This window comes from Hemicordylus capensis, chromosome 10, assembly GCF_027244095.1.
Source record: "Hemicordylus capensis ecotype Gifberg chromosome 10, rHemCap1.1.pri, whole genome shotgun sequence".
Lineage (NCBI taxonomy): Eukaryota > Metazoa > Chordata > Lepidosauria > Squamata > Cordylidae > Hemicordylus > Hemicordylus capensis.
In genome coordinates, this window is record NC_069666.1 from 14,844,807 (window position 1) to 14,867,672 (window position 22,866).

General features: G+C 43.3%; 2 protein-coding genes across 9 annotated transcripts in view; both read right to left on the reverse strand.

Annotated features, from left to right (window-relative positions):
* Positions 1-12,299, reverse strand: part of MYO5C (myosin VC) — a 71,800-nt gene extending 59,501 nt beyond the window's left edge. For 2 of the 5 annotated variants that reach the window (XM_053271806.1, XM_053271805.1), the window contains exons 1-3: positions 11,819-12,290; positions 2,260-2,370; positions 76-241 (exon numbers count right to left, since the gene is read on the reverse strand). In XM_053271806.1, the coding sequence (XP_053127781.1) occupies positions 76-241; positions 2,260-2,370; positions 11,819-11,845 (304 nt within the window). In that variant the 5' untranslated portion in view covers positions 11,846-12,290. Of the gene's footprint in view, positions 1-75; positions 242-2,259; positions 2,371-11,237; positions 11,249-11,818 lie in introns of those variants that run through there. The other 3 variants (XM_053271809.1, XM_053271810.1, XM_053271807.1) reach the window with 3 other exon arrangements.
* A 5,163-nt stretch (positions 12,300-17,462) lies between these two features.
* MYO5A (myosin VA) overlaps positions 17,463-22,866 on the reverse strand; it is a 116,357-nt gene continuing 110,953 nt past the window's right edge. For all 4 annotated transcript variants that reach the window (XM_053271802.1, XM_053271804.1, XM_053271801.1 and 1 more), the window contains 2 exons: positions 22,612-22,692; positions 17,463-21,794 (listed from right to left, as the gene is read on the reverse strand). In XM_053271802.1, coding sequence (XP_053127777.1) covers positions 21,642-21,794; positions 22,612-22,692 — 234 coding nt within the window. In that variant the 3' untranslated portion in view covers positions 17,463-21,641. The remainder of the gene's footprint in view (positions 21,795-22,611; positions 22,693-22,866) is intronic.

Sequence of the window (22,866 nt, forward strand, 5' to 3'; positions counted from 1 at the left end):
GATATAATGCATGATAGAAATAAGAGTTGTGTCATACATATTTTATACGTCAGAAGTGCTATGTATTCTACTTACCACTATAGGTATAAATTAGCTTGGACTCCACAAAGCGAACCTTGAGATTATGCAGGACAGCAGGCTCATGAAGATAACTAAGAGCTGTGAGATCATTTTCACCAACCAGAATGTCTGGATTTCGCAAAGGAGGCAAAGCACTAGGATCAACTGGGTAATTCAATTCCTGGCCACAAAGGAAATAGACAAATATAAGATGCTTATTTTAAGCAGACAAATATAAGATGGCCAGTTTGCTATTCCACATCTATACTGACATTCTACCAAACCCATAGAAGCAAACACTAATTATTATATTTGCATATCGAAACAATTCAAACAATAGCAGTTGTGGCCTTGGGCCAGAATTTTATACAAGCTAAATGTATGTGCTCTTATTTTGTGTTATTAGCAGCAGTATCATGGATATGAATGTGCAAAATACACAGTGAATGAGAGGCAAATACTAAATAGGTGCTGGTTTCAGTTGGTTTCCCCCCCTAATCAAGGAACCAAGTACATTATGTAGAATTATGGCCTGGAGTGTTTCTGGTGTCTGAATAGTAGATGGCCATGCTAACCTTGTTCACATTAACCAATGTTAATATGTTTAACCAATGTTTTAGTTTTGCCAAGTACATGATTGTAAACTGCCTCAAGTAGCAGTGGGCTGGAGGGGCAGGATATAAATATTGCAAACACATTAAATTAATGATTACGGCAGCTGAGTACGTTGGACCCATGCACAAGAATGATTTGCAGACATGAGAAGTTGACCCGGCCCTGAGCCAGTTTTGGAAGGGCGGTATATAAATGCACTAAAGGAAAAAAGAAAAAAAACTTGACTTTTTGGGGGGGGGCTATCATAAATTCAACCTCTGTATAGGCGAAGTGTCTACCAACCCCTCCTCACCTGCAATTTCTATTTTGCTCCTAGGCACACCCTAGCCACTGCCAATATTTATTTATTTATTACTTATTTATTTAGTGCATTTATATACCGCCCTACACAAAAAGTCCCTGGGAGGTTCACAATATAAAAAACCATTAAAACATTAACATAACTAAAACAATTTAAAAGACAATAAAAACTCTAAAAACCAAAACTTTAAAACTATAAACTAAATAAAAGCCTGACTAAACAGGTATGCTTTTAGTTCCTTCTTAAAAACATTCAGAGAAGGGGATTAGATACTAATTTTACATCCACTTCTAAAACTTCTAGGAAAGAATACTTTTAGTGGACCAGCTTTTATCGTCATTTGTGAATTCTCAAATACTTATATACAAAACAAAACTAAGGAAAAGGGTTACAGGGTTCCTATTAGCTACTACCACCGCCCCCTCCCGTTCTGTAAAAGCACAATGCTGCTTGGTGAGTTGCACACATGCTCAACCTAATCCAGAAATCCATGTCCATTCAGATGTTCGCATGGAAATCTGGCACATGCTGTTCAGTTCCCTTCATTGAAAGATATGAAGCAACTCTTGCAGGCAGAAAACTCTATGCACGGATTGGAACCACTGTTCCCTCTAGCAGGGATTCCCCGTTGTTGTTGACTACAACTCCCAGCATCCCCAGCAGCAGTGGCCTTTGGCTGGGGATTCGGGGAGTTGTAGTTAACAACATCTGGGAATCCCTGTTAGAGGGAACTGATTGGAACTCTCACGTTCATAACCAATCATTGGTTTGGGGTGATTGTGCGTAAATTAAAACAATAAAATTTATCATCAGTTATCATCAGTTCTTTGAAGGTCCTCTCCAAAATAAAATAACCCTAAAGAACTGTGGAGAAAAGTGAGCCACTGAAGCCTTGTGACCACATTAACAATAGAGGTCTAGTCTGAAGTGAAGTGGTAAGCTTGTGTCTGAGCTGTGCAACTTAAGACTGCAGGTGGAACCTCCCATGACTGAATGTTCCTCCATACAAAAGCATTTTCACACCACAAAGAAAATCTAACACATCAGGGAAAAGGCTAGGTTAAGACATGGGTCCTTGACATCTAGTTTTCTCAGGAGAGCATTCAGTCATGTGAGCCTCAACCTGCTGTGTGCTGAACAGGTTCACCACCTCAGTGAGAATTAAACTAGATTACGTTAGAAACAACACAGGATCAAGGTGGAAAATTCAACATGTTAGTGTCTCAGTTTCAGTGTGCGTGCTTGCAAGGATATCACAGCATCATTAATAAGTGTTCCCTCACCGTGCCATCTTCCAGCTGTAGATGAAGTATGTGGTTTCCAATCTTATAATTTGTTATAATCTCAGCAGATCGCCAAACTTCTTCGGGATCAGGGATCCAAACTCTGTTGTACTGTGATTATAGGGCAAAAACATCAACAATTTACTTTAATAGGTAGTATTTTACATAAATCATAGTAAAGTGTGCTGTCGAGTTGATGTCGACTCCTGGCGACCACAGAGCCCTGTGGTTTTTCTTTGGTACAAGAGGGGGTTACCATTGACATCTCCCACGCAGTATGAGATGATGCCTTTCAGCACCTTCCTATATCACTGCTGCCAGTGGTCCCTCTAATTTTTTTCATCTCTGTGCAGAATGAGTTTTGTTCTGGGCAGCAGTATCAAGGCAGTGTGTGTGCACCTACATTCAGAATGGGGCCTTCCTGATTCAGCCGAGCGGGATCTAAACTGAACTGAACGGACATCCAAAAACTTGTGAGCATGCGCATGCCTTAGAGGGAACAGTGGCTGCTGTCCAATATAGATGTCTCCTATAGTCTGGGAAACATACCAGCGGGGGATTCGAACCGGCAACCTCTGGCTTGCTAATCAGGTCATTTTCCCGTTGCGCCATTAAGTGGCTATATAAATCATAGCTAAGCATTATCTAGCACTTGGTTGCAGTGAATTCCAAAGGAAAATGTGATCAAGTTTCCAAAGCTGCAAACGTTGCAAAGGACCAAAAGACTTTAAAGTAGTGGTTTCTAACACAAGAAATCACCTTTTTGCATTTTTGGCAGGAGGCAAAGTGTTAAACAACCCCTATTGCACACCTCAGTCCCCAGATGTGCCCCTCATGCAGCTGCTACTTTAGAGTAAAAATACGCTAACTAGATGATGCATTCAACAGCATGTCTGGTTTGGCCCTAAAACACAGTAAAGAGGTGTCAGGAGTGATGGGGAACACAAAAGCTCTCATGCACTGCAGTCCGATGCATAGTGTAGGAATGTGCACGAAATGCGATTCAGAAAACGAATTGCAGCACATCCCTTTAAAACAGCAGGATCACACAATCCCTTTAACACGGAGGAGAGCAGGTGCATAGTAGGGATGTGCATGGAACCAGTTCGGCACTCCCTTTCTGGAGCGCCAAACTGGTTCGGTCCGCTGGCATCCACACCGGTTCGAAGGGTGGGGGGGGTAGCTTTAAGGGATAAGGAACATGCTGCCTCCCTGTCAGCCCCCACCCCACTGCTTTTCCCCTGCTGGTGCCCCCCCCCAAAGCTGCAGAGTTACTGCTTACAGCCCCAATCAGCATTGCCACACTCATGCTTGAAGCATGTGGCCATGTGCATCGGCCATGAGCATAGTGACACTGATGGGGGCTGCAAGCAGGAACGCTGCAGCCCAGCATGCCCGCTTTTTTGGAGGCTGCTGGTGAGGGGAAAGCAGCAGGGCAGGGGCTGACAGGGAGGCAGCACCTTTCCTGTCTCTTAAAGCTACCCCCTCCCTCCCGGGAGTGCACAAACTGGTTCCGTGCAAATCCCTGGTCTATACTGCTGCTCCTCTGCTCGCCACTTCCATAATCGCGGCGCTCCCCCCAGCTATGATCAAGTGCCCCTCCCACAACCTAAAGGCATAGCCATCGGTCATGTGCTCAGGCCATGTGCGTGCTGGCGTCGCATGGGGGCAGGTGGGGAGACACCCCGTCGGCACACGATCATAGCTGGGGGGAGCGCTGCAATTACGGAAGTGGTGGCTAGCGGAGGAGCAGGTATGGATCTGCTCTCCTCCGTGTTAAAGGGGTTGTGTGACCCCTCTGTTTTAAAGGGATGTGCCATGATTTGATCTCCGAGTCGCGTTTCATGCACATCCCTAGCAGAGTGTCTCACGCTTTGCTGTGATCTGGCAGACAAAGGAAGCAGAGACCTGTGTGTGATTCCATCACCAAGCAGTGAGAAAGCCAAACTCTTACTGCACCCACTCATTCACTCACTGTCCTTTAATTCATTATTTTCAATGTCTTGTTACTGGGAATATTGCTGCACCCCATTCTTTCATAAGATACTTGTACAATGGTTGATGACAAAGATACAGAACTGCTGCAGAGGCCATTATATCTAAGACATACAAAGATGTCACTCAGCAAGCTTTACAGGAAAATTTGGAGATATATTCCTTAAGAAATACATATCTTAATAGGGTAACAGATATATATTTTACAAACTATTATTCAGTTACCTCTGCTTTCTCTTTTTTCAAGCACTGGAGTTCATATTCTCTTGGTTGGCTTCCCTCCCCATTTATATAACCAACTGGCCGGTTCCCACACAGTCACTTGGCTCAGAAACAAATTATTCAAAGACAGACACTTTCAGTCAATGCCGCATGAAAGCGCCCTGGCCTAAAATACATTATTCCTGCTCATGCCAGCTGCCAAACTGGTGACAGAGAATGCAAACACTCTTTGCAGGTACGTTTGAAGACTGAGATTGTGAAAGCAAAGTAGGCCAAGTGGGACTATCATAGGCAGACGTGCACCTAGGTAATTTTAGAGCCCGGACCTAAAGGCCTTCGGAGGCCCCCCTCCGCTGCAAATTAAGCATCAACATGCTCTGCCGGGCGACCACACCACCCGGGAGGATTGGGGGGACCCCAGGAGCTGTGGAGGCCCTGGACTTCGGCACCAAAGTCCAGGAGTAAGAATGTCTTTGGTCATAGGTCTACAATCCACCTCAGCCTGTCAAAGTCATGTCACAGGTTGTACAGCTATTCATTGACATCTCAACATAAAGTAAGTCTCTCAATATTGATGACAAATTTGCACGTTAAACTTCGGTTTCAAGTCTGAAATTTAAAGTGCGAATTTGTCACCAGTATTCAGGGAGCTAGTGTATGCTACAAATGTAATTCTGGCATTTAAATTAATAATTATTACTAATAGCACTAGCTATTTCATTCAAGCTTGTTCTTTCTTCATAGGCCACCTTCTTTTTACTAAAGGCTATAAGATGTCACAGTCTTTCCCATAGTAACAACAAGATGTAAAGCATAATGAGCATTTTAATGGGGAGTGCAATGGCAGGAATTGCAACTATTGCCACACATGCTGATTTTTAAAGTGACACACTGTGACATCTTATAGCCTTTAGTAAAAAGAAGGTGGCCTATGAAGAAAGAACAAGCTTGAATGATGAGATGGGATGAGGGTCACCTACAGGGACAAGGGACCTATGCAGGCAAACCCACAGGTTTTCCTCTTATACACCAGTGTGCAGTGTGCACCTCTTGCCCCAGATGAACTGGTGTATAAGAGGAAAACCTGTGGGTTTGCCTGCATAGGTCCCTTGTCCCTGTAGGTGACCCTCATCCCATCTCATCATTGAGAGCCAGCGTTGTATAGTGGTTAGAGTGCTGGATTAGAACCGGGGAGACCCGAGTTCAAATCCCCATTCAGCCATGAGACTAGCTGGGTGACTCTGGGCCAGTCACTTCTCTCTCAGCCTAACCTACTTCACAGGGTTGTTGTGAGGAGGAACTCAAGTATGTAGTACACCACTCTGGGATCCTTGGAGGAAGAGCGGGATATAAAATGTAAATAAATAAATAAATAAATAAATCCTTTAGATATTATTCTGATCACATCTCTAGGGAGGCCTCAGCTAAGAAGGAAAGAGGAGAGCTGGCCTTGCGGTAGAAAGCATGAATTGTCCCCTTGGATAAGCAGGATCTGCCCTGCTTTGCATTTAGAAGGGTGACTACATATGAGTGTTGTATGCTGTAAGACATTCCCCTTTGGAGATGGGGCCATAGCTCAGTGGTAGAGCATCTGCTTGCATGCAGAAAGTTCCAGCTTCACTCCTTGGCAGTGGCATCCCTAGGTAGTGCTAGAAAAGGCTCCTGCTTGAAACCTTGGAGAGCCGCTGCCAGTTGGTGTAGACAATACTGAGCTAGACAGACCGATGGTCTGATTCGGTTTAAGGCAGCTTCCGATGACCTGATCTGTAAGAGATTCCCTAGGAGAAGGGGCCACAGCTCTGAGGTAGAGCATCTGAGTGCTTGCATGCAGAAGATCTCCAGGTAGGGCTGGGAGAAACTCCTGCCTGAAATCTTGGAGAGTTCCTGCCAGTCAGTGTAGGCAATACTGAGCTAGATGGACCAATGGTCTGACTCTGTTTAAGGCAGCTTCCTATCGTCTTACATTTCTACATTCCATGTAGTACACAAAGGTCTTGCAGGTATTTTTGGTGTCCTATATGAAAGTAAAGAAAGTGGACCATAATCCAGTGTACAGTTATGAATGTTTAAGAGCCAGCATAGCATAGTGGTTAGTGTTTTGGACTACCCTGTTTCCCCGAAAGTAAGACCTACCCCGAAAGTAAGACCTAGCAGTAATTTCTGATGTACCGCTAATTGCCCTAGTGCATTTTGGGGGGCTAAAATTAATATAAGACACTGTCTTATTTTCGGGGAAACACGGTAGGACCGGGAAGAACCGAGTTCTAATCTCCATTCAACCATGAAACTCACTTGGTGACTCTGGGCCAGTCATGTATCTCTCAACCTAACCTACATCACAGGGTTGTTGTGAGGATAACAATAAGCATATCTGAGCTCCTCAGAGGAACAACGGGATATAAATGTAATAAAATAAATACATACATACATACATACATACATACTGAAATCAATGAGATCTAATTATACTTAGCTGCGGGCTAAATTGCAACCACACATAACTAAGAGCACTACGAGCGCTTTGACATGTCACCAAGACTCCAACTGAGCCAGGCTTCCTCATTCACTGCAATGTGAGAAGCAGCTCAGCGCCAGCTACACAGATGTTCCTGCCAAGTTCTCCTGAACATCGAAATGAGTGGGGAAATGTTTGTAGAAAGCAAGAGCTCCATGTGTGCACTGAAGCTCCTGCACACCAGGGCAATAAAATCTAAGGGACAGGCACTGCGTGTTATATATGTATGCAAACACACTTTGTCACATAATTCTTTTATCTAAATGTTATTGTAACTTGATCTAGTCATAAAACAGACTGACTGCTTCAGGTACCTCCATTGGTAAATGTAATGAGCCACCTTCAGATCAGTGAACCCTGCCTTACAAGTAAACACAAAGCATTTACTCTCCTATTGAGTTACACCCAACCTCCCCCACCCCAAGCTGGATAGCTCCTTGTGCCATACAGGCTCGCAAATCCATCCAAAAACCTAAACTTGCACTGGCACATTACATCACAGTTCTTCATGACACCCTCTGACATAAGCGAAGGAATACCACATATCTATGAGAAAGTAAACACGCAACAGGGAAGCAATAAGCAATCGAGCCTTTATTGCTTTTACTTCCTAGTTGCTGCCACGTTTTACAATATTTTAAAACTCCTTGTTGAAACAGAATCTGCACAAAACATTAAAAACCAGCATTAAAGGATGGTGTTTCCAGCATACATAAACAATAAATAGGGTAGTTAATGCAACCACTCTCTCTCTCTCTCTCTCTCTCTCTCTATATATATATACACACACACACACACGCCCCACCACTTCAGTAAGGTATTCCCCTCAAAGGATGCAGCCACTCTGAGAAGAACAGAAGGTTCCAAGTTCCCTCTCTGGCTTCCCCAAGATAGGGCTGAGAGAGATTCCTGCCTGCAACCTTGAAGAAGCTGCTGCCTGTCTGTGAAGACAATACTGAGCTAGATAGACCAATGGTCTGACTCAGTATATGGCAGCTTCCTGTGTTTCTCTGTTTCCTATTAATAAAGTTAAACAAGTTAAAAGACCAGGCTAAAACTACATTTAAAAATCACACTGTTCTAAAACGTTTCAAATTAAAAGTTAATAAAAAGCCAAAAACGATAAAAACTAAAGAACCTACCAGATATAAGCAGAAGATAAAAACCTCTTTTAAAAGATGTGTTTTTAATTGTTTTAAAACACTGAGGGGGGGTGAGCAAGCATGGCAAAGCTCTTCGAGGAGGGTGTTCTAAAGCAGAGGGGCCACGACCAAAAAGGCCCTATCTCTAGTCCCCGCCAAGCAGAACTCTGTTCATGGCAAGGCCTTGAACAGAGCCTGAGATGCTGAGCAGAGGGCCCTGGCCGATTCATATGGGTGAATGTGGTCTGACAGGTACCCCAGCACCAAGCCATGTAGAGTTTAAAGGTCAAGTCCAGCACCTTAAATCTAGCCCAGAACAGAAGTGGGCTGGTAAACAATGAAACAGGATGGGTGTGACACTCATGATGTGAACTGCACCACGAGCATCCTTGTAGCAGTGTTCTGGACCAACTGAAGCTTCCGAACCATCTTCAAGGGCAGGCCCATGTAGAGCGCACTGAAGTACTTAAAGCCAATATACATATATTTGATTGATTGATTGATTGATTGATTTCTATACTGCCCTTCCAAGAATGGCTCAGGGAGGTTTACACAGAGAAATAATAAATAAATAAGATGGCTCCCTGTCCCCAAAGGGCTCACAATCTAAAAAGAAACGTAAGATAGACACCAGCAACAGTCACTGGAAGTACTGTGCTGGGGGTGGATGGGGCCAGTTACTCTCCCCCTGCTAAATAAAGAGAATCACCACGTTAAAAAGGTGCCTCTTTACCAAGTTAGCAGGGGTTAGGGTTAAATTGAAAAACGCTAATGGCACCTTGTAAAGTATAAAAGCACCAAAGAAGAAACTGAAAATAAGGGGAAGAGGAAATGCAAGTATAATTGTTTCCTTGCTGGTTTAGGATGAATATAACGCAGTCTCACTTCCACATATGCAGTAAACAAAACATTAACCAACTCATGTCTGAGACTAGTTTATTCCTGAACGCTGTATCCTAATAGCATAGTTATTTTCCTCCTCTCAAAGGCCATATGAGATGAGAAGGCCATATGAGGGAATTGGGGGGAAAGTTTCAGCTTTGTAGAAGCCTGCGTGAGTGGTTGAGCCAGTGCAGGGCTGGTTCTCCTGACCAACAGCTGGGTAGGAGCAGCATCTAGCCAAGTTCCAAGCCTCTTGGGTGCTCCTGAGAAATGGTAGCATGTCTGCAAAAATAGAGATAGGAGACACCTCACATCGTATACCAGGCAGCACTGTAATTGAGGGTGGAGGAAAATCACATCCTGCAACCCAGATCACAGCTAGCACACAATCACTTCCCCTTCCTCATACCTCAATGTTTGCCAACACACAACCATTTCTCAGAGTTGTGCCTGGGGCTTGGAGCCGGGCTGGATGCTCCTCCTATCTAGCTGTAGGTCATGAGAGCCAGCTCCTAATTTCCTCAGAGGTGTGCACAGTTCTAGGCCCAGATGAACTAGAAACTAGAGACCATCCTCAAGTACGTTGTGTGTGCTTGCTTGCTTTTTTTCATGAATTGCAGCTTTTATGTACTGGACTTTTCCAGTGCAGTTGTTAGCAAAAGACAGTTGATTAGCTCCACAGATCTCCCCACCTGATCAAACTGCTTTTTAGAACAAAGCTGAGCTTGGAGAAAGAAGTCTGGAGAAGAAATTACAGGAGCGCATCAGTGGATTCAAAAAGGGTTAAGTCTTTGTCCATCCTATCTGTTCTCCCCTGCAGGACATGGATTTGGGAGTGTGTGTTTGCCAAGATAACATCTAGCTCCACCCTGCACGCTGGACACCTTTCATTTAGCCACAAGTATTGAAACTATTGTGAGACCTATTCTTGTTTGAGGCATTTCCAGCTTTAGAATCCATCTCATTTCTCTGTTGATAGGTTGCTATTACTCACCTTTAACTTGAGGGGAAACTCGCACCAAGAGATGGTGAAGCTCCAGGTCTGTCAGCCCATCTGTTTATTTATGCTAAGCAGTGTTTTCAAAACAGGACTCCCAAGTTTATTCTAAACCCTATTCTCTCTGCACCACACAAGGTACAATCCCTGCTGCATCTTCTGCTGACTAATAGGCATTTCTGAGCACATCCTTATGGAATGCATATTGATATTAGTGTAATAAACTGTGCATTAATTTTGTTCAAGATTTGCAGTTCTCTTTCTCACACTCTCTCTTTATCCCCGCCGCCACACACACAACCCATTATGAGAAATGATAAACCACAGCTCCCAGCCAGGACTGCCATAAACTAACAAATTTGGAGTGAGAGGTTTTTAAAGGGGAAATTTTGCCAGAGAATTTGCAGTGCTAATTTGTAAATTCCATACCCACAGCGGCTGAAATCTCAACTTGTGAGGCAGAGCTCAGTTGCTTGCACTTTCCCAGCATTCCTGCACACTGTTCAAATTGAGAAATTCCCCGTTCTTGTGAATAATAATGAGCTGTGGCTTCAAGGGCACCATGTGACTGAAGCAACAGGTTCTTTCCGCATGACCTGAAACTTATGACCATCTTCTACTGGCTTTTATGATGAATGAAGCAGATATACACTGAGTAGAGGAGGATGCATTTTTGCCATATGGACTTCTTCTTCAAACAATTTCAGTTACAAACTGCCTTAGTTTTTATGGAATCCTAGTCTGAAGTTTGTAATTTGCCAGCTATATAGAACAATGTTGGAAACATTACTCTGAGTAGATCCTGATTTTATCATCATTATATTCATTTAATCAGCACCTAAGACGTGCTAGATAAAAATTAAGTTAGCATTGTCACTTTTGATTGCCTTGAACAGCAGCCTAACACAAAAGCTGTATTCGGTCATGTTTTGAGTTTTCCAAAGCATTTAGTTCTTTATTTTAATAACTGAGCCAGCCAATGGCCAACACAAGGCAGCTAACAAAGGAACTGCATTCCCCAAAATACAGAGTAAGATACAAAACAAAAAAGCCTTCACAGAACAATACTAAATGCAACAGTTAACATGCAAAACAAAGTCACTGAATAAAAACAAAGATGAAAAGCCTTGAGGTCATGTTCGCAATCAAAAACGGTGTTCTACCTAGGTTAGGGAGTTGTATGTGATCCCAATTTGCGGAAAACCTGGGTAGCTGTTACTCTTACCTTGCTTCCACACAATCACCTCTACCCTGGTTTTCCCCCTACCTTGCTTCCACACCAGTGGAAATTGGGAGCACACACAGCTCCCAAACCCGGGTGGAACACGGTTTTATTTTATTTTATTTTTATTCCGGCTGTGGTGCCTTGGGGGGAGGCATCCCCAAGGCGGAGGCGGCCGCTTCGGAGCCATTCACTTGCGCGGCGGGGCAGGGGCAGCCGACCCGGGGACGGGGAGCGCTGGCCGCCCCCGACCTCGCCCCCATATGGTGGACATAACGAGGGGAGGAGGAGCGAAGCGAGTGCAGCAGCCTCCATCCTTCCTTCCCCGTCCCGCAGGGAGCCCGGCCCCACCGCCAGGTTCGGCGGGGCGGGCGGCTGGCTGGCCCCGAGTCGGGGCAGTGCGCGGGCGGCGGGGGGGGGGGGTCTCCTCTCCACGCGCGTCATCGCAGCCCCTCCCCCCCCAGGGCCGCCAACGGGCGCAGCGCCCTTCCCCCCCCCCCCCGCCTGTCCCAGCAACCGTCCAACCGCCGCCGCCGCCTCCCAACTGGCCGCACCTGCCCCGGCGCGCGGCGGCTCGCTTTTACCTGCGTGTAGAGCTCGACCAGCGCCATGGGGGTCGCGACTCGCCGCCGCTTCCTCCCTTCCCCCGACTGGGGAGGAGGAGGAGGAGGAAAGGTGAGGGCGCCGCGGTCGCCCGGCAGAGGTGAGTGGGGCAGGTAGGCGGGCAGTGCGTCCCGTCCGACTCTCACAGGGAAGGTGGAGCTGAGGAGGAGAAGGAGCCGCCGCCGCCGCCGCCAAGTGCCTCTCCTCCCCGCACTAACGCCACGTTTGTTAACTTTGCCCGCCAGGCGGCATTCCCTTTCGCGGGAGGAGGAGGAGGAAGGACGGAGGTTTGCTCAGGGCTGTGGCTGGAGTCCGCGGTGAGGCGAGCGGGGACCTCTGTCGGGGGAGAGCGGGAGGCGCGCAGGGACGAGGCTTGCTGCGATGGCCTCTCGCCCTTCCTTCGGGCGGGGAAAGCGGGGTGAACCGCGGCGCGTGTCAGGCAAAGAGGTCCTGCTAACTGAGCGAAGAAGAGACGCGTTTCAGAGCGGAGGACGTGCTCTTCCGTTCAGCAGGGGGAGAGCAACTGGCCCTCTCCAGCCCCAACCTCCGGTGGCTGCTGCGGCTGGTCTCTGACTTGAGTTCCTTTTTTAAGATGGTTCCACTCCACCCTATTTTCTTCATTATCTCCCTCACTCCGGGGGGCTCTCCGGGGAGAGGGGCGGACATGGGCCCCCTTTCTCCTAGCTACGCCCCTGGCTTTGAGAACTTTGGTTGAAGTAAAAATAAAGTGTGCCATCAAGTCAGTTTCGACTCCTAGCGCCCATAGAGCCCTGTGGTTGTCTCCAGGAGATGTTCACTATTGCCATGTCCTGCACAGTATGAGATGATGCCTTTCAGCATTTTCCTGTATCGCTGCTGCCCCATCGTCTGGGAAACATACCAGTGGGGATTTGCACCGGCAACCTTCCGCTTGTTAGTCAAGCATTTCCCTGCTGTGCTACCACACTTAGCTAAGGGTAAATTCCCTTGAACCCAATGCAACTTAAAGTGAAGGTAAAGTTGTGCCATCAAGTCAATGTCGACTCCTGGTGACCACAGAGCTGTGTGGTTTTCTTTGGTTGAATACAGGAGGGGTCCACTCTATCTCCTGCACAGTGTGAGATGCCTTTCAGCATCTTCCTATATTGCTGCTGCCCGATATAGGTTTTTCCCATACTCTGGGAAACATACCAGTGGGGAGTCAAACCAGCAACCTCTGGCTTGCTAGTCGAGTCATTTCCCCATTAGGTGGCTGTGCATCTGATTGCACTGAGTGTTATTACTTCAATCCTGATTCATACATGCGGACCTCAGCAAGCTTTGTTACACAACTGATAGCCATTTCTAGAAACAGCTCCTTCAGTAGTTCCAGCCACTTTTTATCCAATGGAACTTTTCATGTGTGCATACAGTATGTGCTTGTATGTTTTGTGTCCTGGCAAGGTGAAAAGGGCTAAACCACAAGGAAAAGAATTGGGAGCTTTTGGAAGATGGGCAACTGTTTTCTTCAGCTATTACAAACTATTCCATTAGGCTGAAAACTTTCCAGTCATCTCTTATATAGTGTTACCTGAGAATTAGCTAAAGCAATGCCATTTTAGATTCCTAGCTGAACTGAGCAAGAATTTCCTCCATTTTGACAGCAGTTTGTTCCCACGTAGAAAGGCATTTGGTCTGTTTCTCACCCTTGCTGTAGGAACCTTGATTTTAGCAACAATATGCGAAATTGCTGTGCCTTCCTGCAGGAGCGCTAATCACAGGCAGGGACGATTGCTGATAAGAATTAGCTCAGTAGGATACATAGTATTTATGACAGAAGACAAAAATCATTGTCCATGACAATGTGATTTCCCATTGTCATGGACGGACCACCATCTGGTTAATGTTAGGCTTACAACCACTTTCCACCTCCACAGAGGCAAGGGGCCTGTTAGTGGTCCACCTGAAGAGGTTATTGGATCCAGTAAGATTCCAAGAAGCCTTGGAGGGATTTGGCTTTGCCGGTCATCTTATTGATGCCCTGGTGGAGAACTAGAACAACATGCTCACCAGGGCAGTAGACATGATTGCTCCTAAGCGTCCCCTCCGACCCACTTCGAAACTGGCCCCTTGGTATACAGAAGATCTACGGAGGCAGAAGCGGCAAGGTAGGTGACTGGAGTGCAAGTGGAGAAAGACTCGACTCAAATCCAACAGATTTCAACATAGAGCACATTTAAAAATCTGCTCAGGCAATGCATGCAGCAAAGAAGCGGTTCTTTTCTACCCGTATTGCATGTGCAAGTTCACGTCCAGCGGAGTTGTTCAGGGTTGTGAGGGGGCTAGTATGTGCCCGCCCTTCCTTGAATCAGAATTTGGAGCCATCAGTTACCTGCTGTGATGTGTTTAAAGTTTTTTTTGCAGATAAAATCTCTTGGATTCGGGCCGACTTCGATGGAGACTCCACAATTAATTCGATGTCTGAACTGGAGGTATCCAGCAACTCCCCTTATGTGGTTCGACTGGATCAGTTACAGTTTGTGACTCCTGAGGACGTGGACAAACTACTTGGAACACTGAGGCCTACCACTTGTTCTCCTGACCCTTATCCAACATGGCTTGTTCTATCTAGCAGGAAGGCTGTTGTAGGAGGCCTAGTGGAAATCATAAATGCTTCTCTGAGGTAGGGCAGGATGTCTCCTTGTCTTAAGGAGACAATTATTAGACCTCTTCTAAAGAAGCTTGCATTAGATACTTCAGAGTTGAGCAACTATAGACCTGTTTCCAACTTCCCATGGCTGGGCAAGGTAATTGAGAGGGTGGTAGCTTCTCAGCTCCAAGTGGTCTTGGAGAAAACTGATTATCTAGACCCATTTCACACTGGCTTTTGGGCGGGCAATGTGGTGGAGACTGCCTTGGTTGGCCTGATGGATTATCTCCATTTGGGAATTGACAGAGGAAGTGTGACTCTGTTGGTCCTTTTGGACCTCTCGGCGACTTTCGATACTATCAATCATGGTATCCTGGAACGTCTGAGAGTGTTGGGGGTGGGAAGTACTGTTTTACAGTGGTTCTGCTTCTACCTCTGACAGATTCCAGATGGTGTCGATTGGAGATTGTTGCTCTTCAAAATCTGAGCTTAAGTAAGGTGTCCCTCAAGGCTCCGTACTTTCTCCAGTGCTTTTTAACATCTACATGAAACTGCTGGGAGAGATCATCAGGGGATTTGGAGCAGGGTGTTATCAGTATGCTGATGACACCCAGATCTACTTCTCCATGTCAACCTCTTCAGGAGATGGCATAACTTCCCTAAATGCCTGCCTGGAAGCAGTAATGGGCTGGATGAGGGAGAATAAACTGAGAATGAATCCAGATAAGATGGAGGTACTTATTGTGCAGGGTCAGAACTCCAGAGATTTTGATCTTCCTGTTCTCGATGGGGTCACACTTCCCCAAAAGGAACAGGTTCGCAGTCTGGGAGTACTTCTGGATCCACACCTCTCCCTGGTATCTCAGGTTGAGGTGGTGGCCAGAGGGGCTTTCTATCAGCTTTGGCTGATACGCCAGCTGCGTCTGTTTCTTGAGATGAACAACCTCAAAACAGTGGTACATATGTTGGTAACCTCCAGACTTGACTTCTGCAATGCGCTCTATGTGGGGCTGCCTTTGAATGTAGTCTGGAAACTTCAGTTGGTCCAGAATGTGGCAGCCAGGTTGGTCTCTGTGTCATCTCAGAGAGACCACATCACCCCTTTGCTGATAGTTACACTGGCTGCCAATAGGTTTCCGGGCAAAATACAAACTTATAAAGCCCTAAATGGCTTAGACCAGGGATTCTCAAACTTGGGTCCTCAGGTGTTATTGGACTTCAACTCCCATAATCGCCAGCCTCAGTGGCCTTTGGTTGGGGATTATGGGAGTTGAAGTCCAATAACACCTGAGGACCCAAGTTTGAGAATCACTGGCTTAGACCCTGGGTATCTAAGAGAACATCTTCATTATGTACCCCACCACCCATTGAGGTTGTCCAGAGAGGTCCGTCTCCAATTGCCGCCAGCTCACCTGGTGGCTACACGGGGATGGGCTTTCTTGGTTACTGCCCTGAGAATGTGGAATGCGCTGCCTACTGAGATACGATCCTCCCCATCTCTGACAATTTTAAAAAAGCATTTGAAAACCCACCTCTTCACCCAAGCTTTTTAAGCTTTTTTTTTTTTTTAAACGGTTTTAATTTGTGATTGATTTTTAAATTGGGGTGGGTTTTTTTTCTATTTGTTATGCTATTGTTAACCACCCAAGAGATGAAAGTTTTGGGGTGGTGTACAAATTTGATACATAAAGAAAGAGAGGCATAGAATCTTCAAAGGCTAATATGATGATGTAGTACGTACTACCTGTCACGTTTGTTGTCATTGCTGAATGTGCTGAAAAACTGTATCAATCCATGTATAAACCTCTGGTAGCCATTCCTCAGTGCTGCCCTGCTTTGTGAAATAATTTCCAGGGTTGCTTTTGCTCTGCAGAGTAAATAAAACTTGAAAACAGTCTCCAACAGTGAATTCAATTGGCTAAGCCCACACCAGGCTAATAACCCGGTTTTCCGGTAAGAATAGGGCCGCCTTTACCCTTTTGCAAACAATAACTCACTATGTTCACCAATAACTGCATGTAGGTTAGATGGGAGCCGCAAGAAATGTTTGAGCGCTTCACTTGCTGCACATTTAAATTGGGCCTAAATTTGGGACTCGTGAATAGTCAATGAAGATTGCTGTTTTGTGGAAGAAGAAAAAAAGTTTAATCATAACTACCCCTGCAGAGTGAAGCTCAACACATTTTGTCCTTGAAATTTTTATTTGAAGTTGACGATTACTGTTATTTAGGGTAGCACCATCAGTGTACATGATGTGACGAAATGGGGAATTCTATTATTCTAGAATTTCATTTAGAAAAGATTTGTATTTGTTTGTGTTAAGGTATAAAATTATACTGGAGGTTTTGTACTGAATGTAGCCGAGGCACCAAAAGCACTGTTTTGATTGGGTTGTGGAGGTTCTCTATGCAGATTGGGTTAGAAAAAGTCAGTTGGAGTGGAACTGTTATGGAAGATGTGCTTTATGTAGCTCTATGTAAAGGAGAGATGTTTGTTTCAATCAAGAATAAATCCTTGGTTGTTTATCCTGAGCGGCAACTTTTACTGTCAGCAACCAGATGAAGCCAGAAGGATTGTTGTGGCAAGACAACACAACTACCCTTAGATCAATATTTGATGTTTCAGAGTGAGGGTCCTGCTAAAATCACTGAGGAGAGCTCTCGAGCAGGGGTTCCCAATCTGAAAGCCACCTGATGTTGCTGAAATACAATTCCCATCAACCCCAGCTACAACTTACTGTAGATAATGGGGGCTGTAGTTCAGCAACAGCTAGAGGCCCCCAGGTTGGGAACCCTTGTTCTAGACGATTTCTGATGGCTCTGCGCAAGCACAGAAGATTCCCCATTAGTGTGAATGGCACAGACAGAATTGAGCATTTTCAGTTTCACTTTAAAATCAGTGGCAAATAAAGGGGAGCTGAACATCTACTAAATTTTCTAGTACTCTGTTGAAAGTCCACCACCAAATTGCTCACTTCATAAATAACTTGCTTATTGACATAATGAGGACACCAAAAAGGCTTTACAGTTGTATTTTTATTTGGACATTTCAATGAGAGCTAAGAATACGGTGTTAATGAAGCATACATTTACAAAGTACAATGTCAGACACTATGACAGTTCAGAGCTTATGTCATCCTGATAACATTTTGGTTTCAATCTAAGCACTGTGGCAATATCTAGTGAAAACCTATCATCAAAGGATTATTTCAAGAAGAATTACAAGTTTAAAAATAGTAATTTTCAAATAATTATTATGTGGTATAGGGAAATGTATCTGGTGTTAAATCCTAAATGAGAGACTTCAGCTTTCAGGTGCTGGCGGTTTTGAAATATGGAACAAAACTTAGACAAAAGGCTACTATCCCAAGCAGACTGAGAAATAAGCTTTATTGAAATCAAGGGAATTTGTCCACACATTAGCCCCAAGCCAGAGATGATCCTTCATTAAAAACATGCTGTGTGCAGGAACAAAAAGCAGTGCCATAATCCACCCTACAGATGCAGACTACATTCCATCTGGAGAATACTGCATATCTGCAATCCATTGCTATTGTGACTTCTTTCACATGCACTAGACTAGATCCAAATCACAACAGATGCACAGATGTACTCCAGCAATCCACATAAGATTCTATTTTTAATGTGCACGATGGGATTCTGTAGGATGGAAGACAACTGAAACAGGATCTCTGGATCAAGGCAAATGTGTTTAAGTATAGTTTTCTTTGTGAAGGCTGGGTGCAATCCTGTACACAGCTACATGCAGATATGCTCCGCTGACTTTGTTAGGGTTTTTAAAGTGTGGACAGGATTGTATACTCAATCAACTAATATTTACTAAAGCAGAATTTTTAGACATTGTTCAATTTCATTCATTTGATTTGATTTTTCATCCCAGCCTGAAGCTTAAGATGCATTTTGCTAAAATCCAAACAGAAGATTAGGTTGCAGAAGTAAACAGATTAATAACTGGAAGGAAAAACACGCACACCCTGGAATCTAATGAGGTAATATCTGTGCAATACTTCAGGTCTGTACATTTCAAAAGGGCTCTTATAAGTAGTATATTTCCAGTACTGGAGAGACTCTTCCATATCAAATGAACAAAACAAAAAATGAAGATATTTCCACATTATAAGAGCAGAGCCATGCTTTAAAGAAAAATGGAGGAAAGCAAATGAGTTTGTCTTCAGTTTAAAGGCTCTAATCCTATAAAACTAAACTGAACATTTTATATTGTGCAGCAACACAAAAATTCTAGAGCTGTGAAAAGTGCATGAAAAATACTGTTATGTAAAATATTGATGAATTGCAAAATACTAAACTTAGAAATATTTTCCTTTTAAACATGTTGAACAGCATTCAGTTTTAATGTGACAAAGCAACGTTAGTTAGACTATTAAATAGAAGGATAATGTCTACTACTTTTTGAAGTAAACAATGTACAATAAGGCTTTTTACAGGTAAACTTGAAAAAATAAAAAAAAACATATTTAAATTTATCTACATTTACAATTTCTAGAGTAGTTATGTTTGAGATAAAATTCTTCTAAGATTAAGTAAGGTAAGGGCAGTATTCCAGTTACATAATTGTGGTCAATGGAAGAGGATTATGATTCTGTTTTAGTTTGGGTTCTAATTTCCAGTTTTATTACTTGATATCGCAGCTTTCACATGATATACTAGGAATCCTGTGAAAATTTTGAGATGTTAGTATACATCATCATAATGAGAGAAGTCATGATTGTCTGAGACTGTGATCGTTCAGGGCTTCCTCAAGTGTAGCAGGGTTCTGCTTCGATGTCTCCCATATTTGCCCAAAATATCTTGGCAAAAAGGAGCTCTAACTGGCCATAGCCACAGAAGATGCCTTTAAAAAAAACAACCCCAAAAATATCTTAAATTCTAAAAGCAGCATGCTTTCTTCGGGTCATGTTGCAGAGTTGGTGATAGACAGAAATGAATTTTAGAAAAACCTTTTTTAAAGAAAAACTTTTTAATTTACTATAAATAAGAAAACAGATTGAAATAATGCTTGAGTGTAGGTATCTTAATGTTTCTTAAAACAACTATCCATAAAAAGGCATTCACCTCTCTGCTAACAAACATCAAACTAAATAAGAAAAAACTCCACAACTTTTAAGAACAGTACCAACAAAATTGAAGCTCAGTTTATTTACTTAATCAGCAACCATATACAAGTTGCACCCCTATTTCATATAAAACTTGCCTGGGATGAACTGCTCTTCATAAGTAAAAGCAGCACTGTTTTAAGGGTTTGCAGAGAAATTATATCTAGTACCAGGACATTTTAATGATATGTCTTTACGGCATATAGGTTTTAAAATAAATATACATGACAATTTTTATAATACACTAAAATATTGCACATGGCAATGTTGAATTATGTACTTTCTGCTATGTATCACTGACCATACTTAAAAAAAAAAAATCAGGTCCAGAAAACATTGAGCAAGGCTTGACAGACAATTTCAAGTGTCAGTTTCACATTGAGGCAAATCCTGACAAGTTATACAGAATGTAGGAGATCTTGGCAAAAATCATCAAGAGTATCCTTGTGTCCAGTGAAATATTCCCATAGATTCAGAAGCCAGATATAAGTACATTCAAACCAGGGTTTGCTTTACATTTTCAATAATATGTTTTATGGTATTAAGGGGATTAGGGGTGAATTTCTCCTTCAGCTAGGCATTTGAGATTATATCTCAAATGTAACCAAAACAAAACCCTAAAACCCATCACACACCTGCTGTTACCACTGGCAACATTTTTTAAAAATGAAATGCTAACATCAAAATGATAAATAAATACTAAAATATAATATGACTGGGTTTTGTTCTTTGAACTCAAGATCTTGAATACTCAGGTAAGCATACTTTAAATATAATTATTATGCAGCTTCAGTATGTTATTTTGTGCTTAGTTACCATTTCCCATTCATGGTGATATTCCTTGACACTTGCATAAATCCTGCTAAAAGACTGGACTGTTAGGTGTTGTTGTTTTTAATATGTCTCTTACCTAGGTTTATCACTGTACATTTAAAAAGAACACAGCACACAGCAGCACTTTGATATGTTTTGAAACAGTACTAACTAATGAACAGCAAAGTTGTACCATATACAGTAGTGAGCCAACATAATTTTTAGTACTTCATCATTTATGTCACAGTGACATAAACTGGGAAGCTGTTCATTCTTTCCTGGGGCACAGTCTATTATGAACATCTTCTGTGCAAGCCCCACTGAAGCAAATGGAAGTTGCCCAGGAGTGTGACTGAACTCTTATGTAGCTCCTGTTCATTTTAATTGAGCTGGTGAGGTCAAATACCCAATAGATTGTATCCTTCAGTGCCAGTTTGCTTTAGACTTTCTAGTCTCTAACATACAGAAGATACCCCTAAATGTTTACATACTTAACTAAAATCACACCTTACATTGAACGCTGTCCTCTCTGGTCCCTGCAATTACAACTTGCACAATTTAAATGTGTAGTAAAGAGCTAAAATGCTATAGGTTCTCTATCAGAATGAGAAACAAGCATGTTATGGATTGAGAGTGTACACGGATGCCATCATATTACATGCAGCTATACATGTCTATTCCATCATGTGTACATGCAACAGGGATCTACTTCAATCCAAATGGTGTACACTCTAAATCCGGGATGCGTGATGTTACCCTCAGCCTTGCTACATTAGGAACACTCCTCTGTAGTGGCCCCAAGTATAATAGCAGCTTCCTCTTGCCCAGCAATCATAGAAGCAATCATAGTCCAGCTTTGAGTTTAGAGCAAAGCAAAACACAAAAAAGTGTCTTCTGCTTATTTGTCACGGACTGCCTCCAGTTCCAAATTCAAACATGAGGCAGCCAGTGATCAACAGAAATGAAAAAGAATTTGGTCTAGAATGAAAAAAAGGTGCAACTCTGAAAACTTTACATAGGCCTCAGCATGAGAATGTCAAGTTTATACAAATGTATATATTTCCACTAACCTTCCAGCTGTAAGTAAATTGTGCAGCTTTCCAACTATTTGCAATACACTCAAGGGCATCTACAGTATTTTCTCCAGCCCTCTCCCCACCTCCCACTAATGGCTTTCCAAGTGTCTTCATTTTCTTTGTTCTAGTTTACAGGCAGCAACTCATGATCTACAGCAAACTCTATACTTGGTTCAGACACGAGTAATGAATCCTAGACCCAAACTTGCAGGAATCTGGATGGTTTCTAATGCAAGAGATGATGGGTTAAATGGAAAAGTAACGGGGAAAATATGCTTAGCATCCATCAGCAGTTGAGGAGAGTCTTTCCTGTCTCTCATACGCATCTGCAAAAAGAAAGAATGAATTACCATACATTATTATTTCCCTTCTTACAAAAAAGGGTCTATGCAGATGTTGCTTTCGAAGTAAAAATGGGAGGAAAATCCTAAAATAGATTATTATAGGTTTTGACCTTAACATCCAAAGTGAAGAACATCCAGAATATTTCATTTTCTTAAACAACTGAAGCTTTTTGAAAAGTTTCATTTTCTGTTATTGCACATCACACCTGAATGCACAGAATTCTTCCATGGAAATACTTTGTTTGATTCATGTTGACCAAGGATCCTCCAGTCTCTAGTAACTCATCTTTTTCTTGAATCCTAATTGGAGGCCTGCTTTATTTATCTTCCAGAAGGTTTACTTCATGAATGAAGCATGAATTCCCCACCATCAGAACAGAGCATCTTCCAGTGTTTCTCCATTAGTCACTGCTCTGGGCATACTGGGCAAGGTAAGTAATTTTGCTACACATCTTAACTGAATCCAATTCAAATCACCCCTAATGCAGAGATGCAGCAACATTTAATTTTCCCCAGTGAAGACCAACTGGAAGAAAGGCAAGGCCAGAGCAATAAATAATGCAAACTAAGATGCACTGCACCCCCCCCCCCCCAGAGTCCTTGCCAAGTACAAGCCACACTTACACATACACCGTCATGTTGGTGGATACCCTGAGAATAATGAAATAATACTGTAGAACAAGTTCAGTAGGACTGTGAATAACACAGTCATTAACCCTATCCCCACAAATTACTTGTGATATGTTGTCTTTGACAAATTGCATAAATAGTAAGGGAGAATGGGGAAAAGAGGTTATACCTGTATTGTACGGATAAAGGACACAGTCACTCTCTCTTCAAATTCATTAACTGGAGTATACAAGTTCAAAACTTTCACAATCTGAAAGAAAAACAGATGTTTGCTTCATGCTATTTTTGACTAATAGCTCCTTGCAACTTAGCCTGGCACCATTTTAAACAATACCTTTTAGAAATGGTCTGGTTAAAATGTTTTTCCTTGGTATGGGGAGGGCATCCTAACGTGACAGGATGCCTCTGAGTACCAGTTGCAGGG